The 12,652-nt window shown below is 41.1% G+C and overlaps 1 protein-coding gene across 2 annotated transcripts; it reads left to right on the forward strand.

The window, feature by feature from the left end:
- Window positions 1-1,303: 1,303 nt before the first annotated feature.
- Window positions 1,304-11,700, forward strand: IL17A (interleukin 17A). Of its 2 annotated transcripts, none has more exons than XM_072642439.1 (4): window positions 1,304-1,893; window positions 7,267-7,537; window positions 10,061-10,263; window positions 10,628-11,700. In XM_072642439.1, exons 2-4 carry the CDS (start codon window positions 7,511-7,513, stop codon window positions 10,857-10,859), a joined length of 462 nt encoding a protein of 153 aa, XP_072498540.1. In that variant the 5' UTR covers window positions 1,304-1,893; window positions 7,267-7,510; the 3' UTR covers window positions 10,860-11,700. The 2 variants fall into 2 exon arrangements, with proteins under 2 accessions (XP_072498540.1, XP_072498541.1); XM_072642440.1 differs by having other exon boundaries at window positions 1,517-1,893; window positions 7,377-7,537.
- The last annotated feature ends 952 nt before the right edge of the window (window positions 11,701-12,652 follow it).

The following is a 12,652-nucleotide window of genomic DNA, read 5'->3' on the forward strand; positions in this document are numbered from 1 at the left end:
GGGCAACATTCGCTCAGGTTTTTTTTCCCCCTCCCGTGGCATTCTCTGGGGCATCTGCCCCTTTGATCCCTACTCTTCCTCAGGCACCAGCGGATCTTTCCCCTTGCCAGCCAGATCCCCTGGCCCTGCAGCCTAATCCAGTTCAGCAGGCATTCCCCAGCCCCTCCCTCACAAGAAGTGGGACTTCCTATCTTCCTCCACAAGCCCCTGTCCCCACTGGGACCTCTGGGCTGTTTCCCTTGAGAGAAGTACCTACCCCACCCAGTGGGACAACCAGGATGCGTGTTCCGTTCTCTCTTTCAGATCTCCCCCAGATTAAAGAGAAACTGGGGAGATACTCGGAAGACCCCACTAGGTTTACTGAGGGTTTTAGGGACATATCCCTGTAATTTGAACTTTCTTGGAAGGATCTGCATATTCTTTTCTCTGTCTGTTGTACCTTTGAGGAGAAGGGGAGAATTTGGGAACATGCCCAAAAGTCTGGGGATCATATGGCTAGCAATAATCTCATAAAATTCCCCCCAGGAACAGCTGCTGTTCCCATGAGTGACCCCAGATGGGACTATCAAAAGAGTGAGGACAGGGAAAAGAGAGACTTTCTGGTAATTTGCCTGTTAGAAGGCCTAAAAACTGCATTTCAAAAACAAGCAAATTTTCAAAAAATTAGGGAAATTACTCAGGAAGAAAAGGAAAACCCAGCCCTTTTTCAAAACCGGCTAGTAGAAGCTATTAAAAAGCATACAAATTTGGATCCTGACTCTGGAAGGGGCAATGATCCTTAGCATGTATTTTATTAATCAGTCTGCCCCAGATATTAGGAGGAAACTGCAGAAATTGGCAATGGGACCCCAAACACCTCAGGACCAGTCACTGGAGATGATGAGGTTAAAGGTGAGGGGAACCCCAAAATACTGACGGTCCGGGTCGTGCTCGAATGAATTCGACCCAAGCCTTCTTAAAGCCAAAGAAAACAAAGTTTATTAAGGATTCACCTAATTGGGTTGCCTCTTAAGGAGCCTAAGCTTTTGTAACGCTTGTATTCACAAGCGGGCCAGACACAATCCCAGCTAGACAGTCTGAGCTGGATTGCATCTGAGCGCCTTCATGGAGGCAAGGTGGGACTTAAATACAGAAGAGAGTATAGGAGGGATCTGGGCGGGGAGGGTCTGGTAGGCCAGGGTGATGGGAGGAGGGGTTTAGGAAAGGTCTTGAGGAGAGTCAACAAATATCAGACTTGGAGGCGCCTAGGTGGGAAGCAGGTAGGGCAATCAAGGGATAACAGACGATCACAGATCTGTGTGTGAAAGGTCAGATTCTGTGAGGAGACACAGGAGAGCTCAATTTGAGTATGAAAAGCCAGGTTCAGTGAGGAAATTCCAGGGGAGCTCAAGGAAGTTCCCACAGTCTGAACCTCATCAGAGATGGCCTTTGGAGTCTTTAACAACAGAGACCTCGTTGCAGCAGAGGAAAGAGAACGAAGGAGAAGGGCCAAGGCCAGGGAGCATGCTCAATTCCTGGCTGCTGCCTTGGCCAGGAAGAGACCCAGGAAGCACTCCTCCAGGGCACCCCCTTGGAGGAAGGCTGGTTACTTGGGCAGTGGGGAAACCTTCTTTCGTTGCCACAGGGAGGATCACTGGTCCAAGGAGTGCCCCTCCAGGGCGCCCCCCCAGAGGGAGCCCCAGAAACCAACGCCTGTGGAACCGTACCCATGCGACCAGGAGGGACATTGGAGGAAAGATTGTCCCTCAGGTGGGAAAAGTGGTGGAGCCGCCCCCCAGTACCCTGTCCTCCAGTCTTCTCAAGACTTGGAATGACAGGAAAACCTGGGTGCTGGCAGTGCTCCCACTTTCTCTACCTCTCTCGTCAAGCCCTGGGCAAAAACGAAGGCTGAAGGTAAGGTTACCCACTTTAACATGGCTAAATTCTCTGCTTTAACCAGTCACTCTGGTCTACCCGTACCTTGACCGCTCGGGTCATAGGCATTGAAGGGGAAACTAAGGAATGTCTCCAGACATATCCCCTCCCCAGCCTGCTTGAGAATCTGTTGTTTAAACGCTCCTTCCTTATGCCCTCCTCTGACCTTGCCTCCTTGTTGGGAAGGGACCTGATGGTGAAATTGGGGAGCCAGTTTTCTCTAGTTAAACCTCCCATCTCCCTTTTGCCGCTGTTCCCTATGTCTTCCTTGGTTTGCTTGAGAGTGTGGGAGACAGTCAGGCCAAGTATCTGGGACCCTGGAATTCCAGAGAGAGCTACTTCTGCCACCCCAGCCATTGTTAGTCTCTCAGACCCTAAAGTGCTCCCCCATCTCAGCCAGTATCTGATTAAGCCTGAGACCTGGGAAGGACTACAACGTTTAATTGAAAAATTCCTTAAGTATAAAATCCTTGTTCCTTGTTTATGTCCATGCAACACTGCAACCCTTCCCACAAAAAAGCCTAATGGAGAATATGTTTTTGCTTTTGAATGTACTATGCAGGGGGAATCAAGTCCATATAAGCTAACACAGAAAGTTTTTGAGACTCTGAAAACTAATTTGACCACCACCCCATCACCAGACCTACCCAATCTGGGAAAACCTTTCACTCTGTACATTGATGAAAGGAGAAGACAGGCTTTGGGAGTCTTAACCCATTCCTTAGTACCTGACCCCAGGCCAGTTGATGTTTTTATTTACTCAAAATATGCTTTCCTTGTTCTACATACCTGTGGAGCAATCTGGAAAGAAAGGGGATATCTGACAGCAAAAAACTCCCCTATCAAACATGCCCTTCTATGTTTTGGCCTTGCCACAGTCATCTTTAATTCTCTCCAGAGAAATTATCTTTTATGCCAGGGAAATTGTTTTTTCTTTATACTCCTTTTGTACCTGTTTGGTGTGCGTTTGCCTAGCCTCCTTGCCAGGTTTGTCTTTTCCAGAGTGCAAGCCATCAACCTCCAGATGACAGCCCAGGCTATATGCCAACATCTGTCTGAATCCTAGGTCTCCAGCCCACTGGACCTGGCACCACCCAGATTCTGAAGTCTGACCCCTTGAACAGGACCCATCGAGGCAGGGACAGCTCTACGCCCCTTGCCAGCAGGAAGAAGTTTCAGAAACTGAGACCTTCGCCCCTTACCCCAAAAGAATTTGGGTTCAATCTGTTTGAGGGGGGAATGATGAGGTTCAGACTCTGGGAACTTCCTTGAACTTCCCTGGAATTTCCTCACTTAACCTGGCTTTTGATACTCAAATTGTGCTCTCTGTTTCTCCTCACAGATCTGACCTTTCATACTCAAATTGATCTCTTCCTGTATCTCCTCACAGAATCTGGCCTTTCATACACAGATCTGTGATCATTGTCTGTTATCCCTTGATTGCCCTACCTGCTTCCCACCCAAACCCTCCTTTGTCTATCTCCTGATAGCCTCCAGGTGTTTCCAGTCTTTGACCCTCCTTGGACTTCTCAAGACCCTTCCTAAACCCCTCCTCCCATCACCCTGGACTACCAGACCCCCCCTCCCCTCCCCCAGATCCCTCCTATACTCTTTTCTGTGTTTAAGTCCCACCTTGCCTCCATGAAGGTGCTCAGATGCAATCCAGCTCAGACTCTGTCTAGCTGGGATTGTGTCTGGCTCGCTTGTGAATATAAGCGTTACAAAAGCTTAGGCTCCTTAAGAGGCAACCCAATTAGGCGAATCCTTAATAAACTTTGTTTTCTTTGGCTTTAAAAAAAAAAAAAAAGAAAAAGAAAAGGCCTTTCTCTTTGCTAAGGAATGTTCTTGATCTCATACCAATCCCATCTCTACCTGACTCCTCCAGAGGCTTTTCCTGTCTCATCTTCAATTTCTCCTTACATATTGGCTCTGTTACCCATGCTAACAAATAGACTCAAGTGCATCCCATCATTTAAAAACCTCACTTTATCCTGACATCCCCTGAAGATATCATCCTAGATCTCTTCTCCCTTTCAGCCCTTTACACCTAGAAAGAAACATCAACACCCATTGCCTATACATTCTCATCACCCACTCACTCCTTATTCTCTTTCAATCTGACTCTATCACTTTGCCAAAGCTGCTCTCTACATGACAGTATCTTAACTATTGAGCTCAATTATTTTTTTCAGTCCTAATGTGTCTTGACCTCTATCTGCAATTTTTGAGAATGATAACAAACCTTTTCTGTTAAATTCTCTCTTCTCTTGATTTTAGGGACTCCATTCTGTCATGGTTCTTCTAATTGTTTGCTCCTTTTTATCCTCTTTTGATATCCTCAATTCCTGTCTTCTTTTCTTCAGTGTTCAACAAAACTCAATTGTGGGCCCTCTTGCCTTCTCTTTCTGGCACATTTTTAGGAGATACCATCAGGTCCCATGGGTTCAAGCACCATCTCTAGTCAAAGGATTTTCAGGTCTTAGTACCCAACCTCGAATTTTTGTTCTGAATAACCATCACATAATCAATCTGCTGGATATTTCCTATTGTATGGAATATAAACATTTCAAGTTCAGCATATCAAATTCAGTTATCAACCAATTAGCATTATTAAGCATATATTATTTGCAAGTATTGAGCTAAGTACTGGGAATATTAAAGGAGGCAAGAGATAGTGCCTTCAAGGAACGTACAATCTAATGGAGGAGAAAAAAACAAATGTGTACAAATAAACTATGTATAGGATAAATCAGAAATAATTTATGGAATAAAATAAGCATTTCCATAATGTAGTATAATTTTGAAAAGATGACTGTAAATCTATTCTGTACAACTGACTATTCCTTTTAAATATATAATAAAATTATCATGTAAATTTCTTTTCTTCCTTTTCCCCTTCCCCCCATCCTAGAGATGGTTACCATTAGACACAAATGTATGTGTGTGTATTTGTGTTCTTTCTCTGGATGTAGAGTCTTCCTTCACATGTCCTTTGTAGTTAACTATGTACGAATAAGATATTACATATACTTGGAAAACATTCCTCTTTCTCCTTTCAGAAATCTTGCCTTCCTTCACCTTAGGTGCCACCTCTTTGGAGCTACTTGTCTTGAATCTCTCTGTGTCTCTCTCTGTCTCTGTCTCTCTCTGTGTCTTTCTCTCTGCCTCTCTCATAAATATTCATTGGATTATTCTTAACTTGTATATATGTTACATTCCCCAAGGTAGGTCCCTTGAAAGGGATCTTAGAGGTCATCTTGTCCAGCTCCCTCATTTTATAAAGTGAGACCCAGAGAGGTTACATGATCTCAGTCAAGGTCACATAACTAGTAGGTAGCAGAATCAGCATATGAACCCTACTCCTCTGACTATACACCCAGGTCTCTTTCCACTCTACTTCACTATCTCCAGAGTGTAAACTCCTGGAGATCAGGGCCTGGTTCATTTTTGCCTTTATATCCTTTGGACAGTTCTTGAGATTAGGTTCTTGATGAGCGTTTATTGAATTAAATTGATCTGATTCTTCATCAAGAAGGGGTTGAGAGTCCCTCTAGAAGATCATGAAGAGCCCATATACTGTATAGTTGAAGTTTTAGAAATTTATATGATGGGATCACAAGATTGAGAGCTGACTGGAGAAAATAGCTAATCCAAAATACTCATTTTACCTGTAAACAATCTAAGGCCCTCTTGAGTACCATATATGACATATTAATTTTATTTTCCCCATGTAGTAGGGGGGTAAAAAGATGTGAATTCTTTAAAATATTTGAAAGATCTATGATTCTTTCATTCTGTGTATATGCTACAAATTCTTTATGTAAGTAGATATAAACCCTAGTCTTTGAAGGTTCCAGTGGATGAAAAATTCACCCTGGACCCATCTTGTTGATCAGCTTCTCTGATCTTAGCTAAGCTAGTCCTCAAAGGATAGACATATAGTTTTGAAGAAGGCTTTCCAGTTCCCTCAGGCATGCAAGGACTAGCATCCTAATGGCATTGTCTTCAAAAGCCCCCAGCAACCTTTTTAAACCACAGTGAAGCATTGGAGGAGATCCTGAGTGGTAAATGTATTTCAGAATATAGTATTGTCTGTCCATATACATAGAATGTGAATGCCCTCCCTTTTTGCTTAGAATTACAATTTCATTAATGTAGGGAACTCCTAATAAGGAGAATTCTTCACCATTTACAACAGATGGGCATGACTCTGGGCTATCTAATCTTAGAGAGTTACCTGGAGCAGTGAAATTTTGTCTAATTTTTCCAAGGTAACACAATCAGAATGGATGAGAGGCAGTGTTTAAACCTTAGTCTTCCTAAATCTGAAGCCAACTGTTCTTCTACCATGCTGAATCTTTGTGTATCCATATCAAGTCATTGCTGACAACTGTATATAATAGTTTCTTAGGTTGTAGGGCAGGTTAGGTGGTAATTAGTAGCATTTTTTAAATTGAAATCAATGACTAGAAATGTGCAATATATATCTTGCTGTTGTTTGGTTCTGTCTGACTCTTTATGACCCCATGGACCATAACATCCATGGGGTTTTCTTGCCAAAGTTACTGGAGTACTTTGCCATTTCCTTCTCTGGTGGATTAAGGCAAATAGAAGTTAAATGAATATCCCATGGTCACACAGCTAGTAAGTTTCTGAGGCCAGATTTGAACACAAGTCTCCCTGACTCCAGGCCTAGTGCTCTACCCACTGAGCCACCTAGCTGGCTTTGCCATGTACATTAGAAAGGAGCTAACCATTCAAGTAGTATCCTGGGAGTGTAGAGACTTGGGCTATCTGACCATGGATACAGAGAGGTAGCAAAGTTTAATGGAAAAGACACTGTATATTGATCCAGAAGGTCTTCTCTCATCTATAAATTCTAGGAATTGCAACAGATTATGTCTAAGACTCCTCTAGCTCTTAATCCCAGAATCCTAAATAATTTATCTATTCCAAGCCCTAAGATGCCTCATTTATATAAAGGACTATAAGCTTTTAAACTTTCCAAAGCATTTCCCTCATAAAATCACTGAGACCTGGGTAGTATGAACATCATTATCACCATTTTACAAATGGAAAAAACTAAGGCTTTGGGAAGTTAATTTACTTGCTCAACATCACACTAAATCAGAGTCAACATTCAAATTCAGCTCTTTCCTAATGCAAATTCCCATGCACTTTTCAAATTTGCACCAACTACTCACCATGGTTATGACAAGGAAATTATTTAATATACTTTAAAGTGGAATAAAAATGTTATAATTGTAGGATATTATTTTATTGCACTTGGTCTTGTTCTCCTTACATACAAAAAAAGAGGTTGGAATAAATGATTTCTATGGTCCTTTCCAGCTCTGCAAATGATGATCATATCGGTTACTATACGTATTACTCAGGGTGAACAGTGAATTGTTTCTTTCCATTTATACGATCTGACCTGCTTATTGAATGGAATTGTGAAGTCAGCTTAACCACAAATGACAAGCAAGAAGAGTGATTTGCTATAAAAAGCTAAGGTGAGATGACAGCCCTACACATCTTCAGCCTTTCAACAGACACATACCCATCAATCCCAGACTGAGGAACAGAGGCCACCATGTCTTCTCTGGGCAACTTGCCAGGGGTGAGTACAGCAATAACCTGAACGTCTTTCTTTGGGAAGAACCAGAAAATGCTTCAAGTCAGGGCATGAAAGAAAATTGACTGCTTTCTATGGTACAAGAAAGAATAACATATACTTTAGATGGGAAATGTTGAAGGTTCCAAGCTATGTGGATAAAATAATGAACATGAAGAATTAGATTAAAACTGAAAGAAACCCATGCTCTAAGCTAAACCACATGGGAAGTGTCATATCATGTCACAGTATCTTGTTTTCAGGTTGCAGAGAGAACTTTAATATGATACTTCTGTGGCTATACTTGCCTTTAAAATGGGTCATTCTATCTAAAATGGGTCTTTGAAGTGTGTTCTCTTGAGTTTTTTATCCTCTTCCATTGTATTCTTGAAACAACAAATACTCGTGTTGTAACCAGATGGGCATGATTGTGTATTCCCGCACACATGCTCAAATTTCAAATGGCTAGGTAAAGTTCTGTATTAAGTTGGTTGGGTATTGGTTCCCAGAAGCTGACACTCTATTACCCACTTCCATTCAATGGCAGGAGCTATTCCTCGTGCCTCACCTCTGCCTCTCAGAAACCTTATTTTCCTTCAAGGTGCAACTTAGGAGTCTCTTGAGCTTACCTCTTCACTTTTACCTCAGTGAAACCCTCCCCAACCCACTAAGTTGTTACTCCTCTCTCCCACTCAATATTCTTTGTATTGTACTTATGTGCATGTTTTATTTTCCCTGTAGAATAAGAAATCCCTAAAGAAAGAGTCCGATGAAGTAAAGTAGGATGAGTGCTACTTTTGATGTCAAGAGACCTGGGTTTGAAGAGATGAGGTTCTGACATATACTAGCTATGTGACCATGGGAAATTTGCTTAAGCCCTTTGAACTTCCATCTCCTTATTTTGAATATACTTGCACACCCTTTTCAGAGGGATATGGTAAAGAAAAAGCTTTGCAAACCTTAAAATGTAATAGAAACCATAAACTACTGTTTTTCAAAAGCAATTTAGCCACCAGGATAAATTAACGACTAGGCATCATCACTAGGATAAAGGAAAATTTGTAGTTTGTTAATATTTTGGTAAGCTTAAAGTTTTGTTTTGTTCTTTTTTTAAAATTCATTTGAAAAATTGTTGAAACTCTTCCCATGACTTAGCACATCATAATACAACAATTATCCAGAATTGCCAGTCGGATCTCATGCTTCTAGATGCAGGACAAGAAGGTTTCTTAGAGACCATGTACACTAACATCTCATTTTACAGATAAGAAAACTGAGCCCCAGACAGATGAAGTGTTTGCCCAAGTAGTAGGGGGTAGAGGTAGAATTTGAATACATGCCCTCTGACTTCACATTCTTAATAAGAATACCATTGCTGTTTTCTGTAGTCTTGACTTCCAAGATGCTCCAAGCATTTCATACAAGAGAATACGATGGTCTTCCCAATATTGTACAAGGAGGGATGAGAGTTATACACCCAACTTTGCAGAAGTATAGGTGTCATTTCTTCTCCTAAAGATGAGCATACTGATCTAAAAGTTCCCAAAACTGTACCTAGTCATCTGAGCCAACCAACAGATCATTCTGAGGATGATTCCTTTTTTATATAGTATGGCAAAACAAGTTACATTAGCCATTCTAAAATCTGAATTCGCTATGAAGTCAAGACTATCAGGTTAATAATAATGCTGATTCTCTCAAGTTTTACTACTATAGATACAGTTGGAACCTCAGACTGGTCTTTGTAATACCTCGATACCCAGTTGGTCCAATTAATTCAGTTAAAACAATTGTTCAGTATTGCCATGTCAAAATATCCTGTAGCTTGACCAAAATTTTCCCTTTCAATAGGTTTGATGAAAAGTAATGTAGGTAGAGCCTCAGCTTAACATTAGGTAAATGGATCACAGATATAGATCTGAAAGGAATTTTACATGCCATTTAACCCAACACCCTAACTTTACAAATGAAGAAACAGATCCAGGAAAGTTAAGTGTCTGCCCAAAGCCATAAAGTTAGTAAGCATCAGAGGTAAGATCTGAACCTTTCTCTAATTCCAGAGCCAAGGTTCTTCCCACTGTACCACACTGACTTACTTTGATTGCACTGCCTCAGGCCTTTGCTTTCCTCTGGAAAAGTGAAAGCAGAAGCTATGACTCTACTATACATTTGACAATAGACAGTAGACAGACTCTACCATCCCCAACTCAGTAACTAAGAAAATATTCTGTAAAGCAAGTAAGAATTAAACTTAAAATCACAAAATAGTCTGTCATTGTGCTATGCTTAAGGCTACCAATAGATGCCTTCATCATCATCACTGGAAGAACAGAAAATCAGGAAGGGAAGTCTGTGGTCCCTTAAATTGTTTGGTGGATTTGTTTTTTTGGTTTGCTTTGTTTTCCATACCCGAAAAGTTTTTGTAACTCTTCCCATGGCAGTGAACATCCTTAGGATCATGGGTAAATCAGTCATCCAGATAATTTATTTATCTCCTCTTTCTCACACTTCTCTCTTTTTCTCCTCCAGTTTAAGTCACTGCTGCTGTTGCTGGTTCTGGCGGTCATGATGAAGACAGGAGTCTCAATGCCAAAGAGGTCAGGCTGCCCCAAAGCTGAAAAGAACGACTCTTCTCAGAGAGTTAGCATCAACATGAATATCATTAACCGAAACCAAGGCTCAAAGATATCCCCTGATTACAAGAACCGCTCCACCTCTCCTTGGGATATGTTGTAAGTAAGACGCCCCCACCACAACCCCCAGCTGAGAGCAGTCCTTGGGCTTATACCAGATATGTTACTCTCCCCTAAGAGTGGAGACCCTTGTCTCTAACCTAAATCTCTGCTACTGTGGCTTAGGCTCATTTCATCTTCCTTCATCACTATGGAATGGAAGTAGAGTAAATGGATGGTGGTTTTCATCATGCAGAAACTTATTAAGACCCTTTTAAAGTAATACCTAGAGGATGATTTCTAAAAATGATTAGAAACTTCCAGTGTCTGGAATGTGTTCGCCTTAAAAAGTCTTCCCCTTCCGACTCTGTTTGCTTTTATGCTTTCCCCAAGAAATCACCTCTCTCTTTGTTTTCTCCTCTAGTCCTAACGAGGATGCCAACAGACTGCCCCGCACCATCTGGGAGGCTAAGTGCCGTCACTCAGGCTGCATCAACGCCGAGGGGAAAGTGGACCACCACCTGAACTCTGTCGCCATCCAGCAGGAGATCTTGGTCCTCCGCAGAGAGTTCCCAAACTGTTCCACTTCCTTCAGGCTGGAGAAGATGCTGGTGACTGTGGGCTGCACTTGTGTGACCCCACGCACAGTGTCCTGAAAGCTGAGAGTCAGCTCATTGGGGGATGCCTCAGAGGCAAACGAGGGATCCAGCAACAGATACGTCCCTTTAGTCACACACAAACCCTTGGGAAACAACCCTGTTTCAGACTAAATTCTATGTAGAATCTAAAGGACATTCAATCTGATCTAGTTTCAAACTTTTGTTCAAGCATAAGGACCAGAACATCCACTGTCTCTACAACTTTGAATTATGGGCCCATATTGGCTAATTTGATTTTTTTGGATTTTTTAAAAAGTTGGTTATATATTCTTAGACCATTGAGAGCAGAAGTCTCAATGTGCCGAGAGCTCTCATTATTTTTTTAAATATTTCTTGCCCTAATAATCAGTGACTAGGTGTATGATTTTATTATTTAAAAAGGTAAAACCTATATTTATATGAATTATTTATGGATCTATTTATACTGCCTTAGTTTACAGAGAGAAATGAAACCGTGTGATTCTTAGATTCACTAACAGAAGCCTATCTTCTGGTTCTAAATCTGTAACTGGACTAGCTGACCTATGAAGTCACTTCCAGCTCTCCGTCTGATCCTAGCATCCTGTGATCAAATGACCCCAGGAACTAGAGAGTAGGATGAATTCATCTTCCCTCTAAGATTGCAATGGAGAATTTTTTCTACTTCATAGCTTCTAAGGACACACCATTGTTCCCTATTGGCTGGAAAATGTTGGCTGAAACTAATTTTATATTTATTAATTTAAGTTTAACAGATATTGATGTTATTTTCATAAGATGGACACCAAGCTAATTCTGTGTTCAAGTAACCACCTTATAATTATCACATGATGAATAAAAGTTTGTAAGAAGAGGTTCACTTGTTTGCATTTTCTTCTTAAATTACTTGGACTCAATTCTATCTGCTATTTTCTTCCCTATCTAATCATTTTCTTTCAATAAGCTTTTATTATACAACTATTATGTACAAAACACTTTGCTAAGTGCTAAAGACACAAACCAAAAATAAAATAAAATTGGGGGGTCTCTATCCTCTAGGAGTTTACATTCCATTGGGGGAGAGGAGGTTACAATGAGTACAGAACATTAACAATGAGAGGGATCAGGTGAGGGCTTTCGTTGGGAAATGGCATGAGAGCTTATCCTTAAAAGAAGCTAGGGGTTCTAAGCATGGGGGAGAGTCTTGCAGAGGTACAAAGGTGGACATGATGTAGAGACAGAGATAGAGATGGAGATATGGATGTGGATGTGGATACACATGCATATACGTACATACATACATATATGTATATATTTTATGTATAAATGTGTGTGAATATGTGTGTATGTGTATATATGTATATACATATATGTATATACATATATATGTATATACTCTGTAGATTGTTCTGCAGAGTACATAAGGAGAATAATATAAAATAAGTCTGGGAAGGAAGATTAGAGTCAGATTGTGACCAACTTTAAATTTTTTTTGAACCACCCTCCCCCCTTCAAAAAAAATGAAAGTCATCTTTTTATGGGGCAGTGTATACTGCCACCTTGAACAAGTTCATAGCACCTTTGCCCCACCTAAGGCCAAGCATTTGTTCTGAATAATTATCTTATCAGCACCAAACTAAAGAAACTTCAGTGGATCGAAGGAATAAAAAACTGAAAAGATAAACATAACAATGAAGCTAAAAAATGACATTATTTTGCCAGATCCAGGGGGATGAGACCCCCAAAATATGACCGAAGGATTCTCCATGGTAGTGAGTACCAGAAATGCCCCACTGCCTGTCCCCCATTCCTCTCTCTGTCTCTCTCTCTCT

Source organism: Notamacropus eugenii, chromosome 2 (genome assembly GCF_028372415.1).
Source record: "Notamacropus eugenii isolate mMacEug1 chromosome 2, mMacEug1.pri_v2, whole genome shotgun sequence".
Lineage (NCBI taxonomy): Eukaryota > Metazoa > Chordata > Mammalia > Diprotodontia > Macropodidae > Notamacropus > Notamacropus eugenii.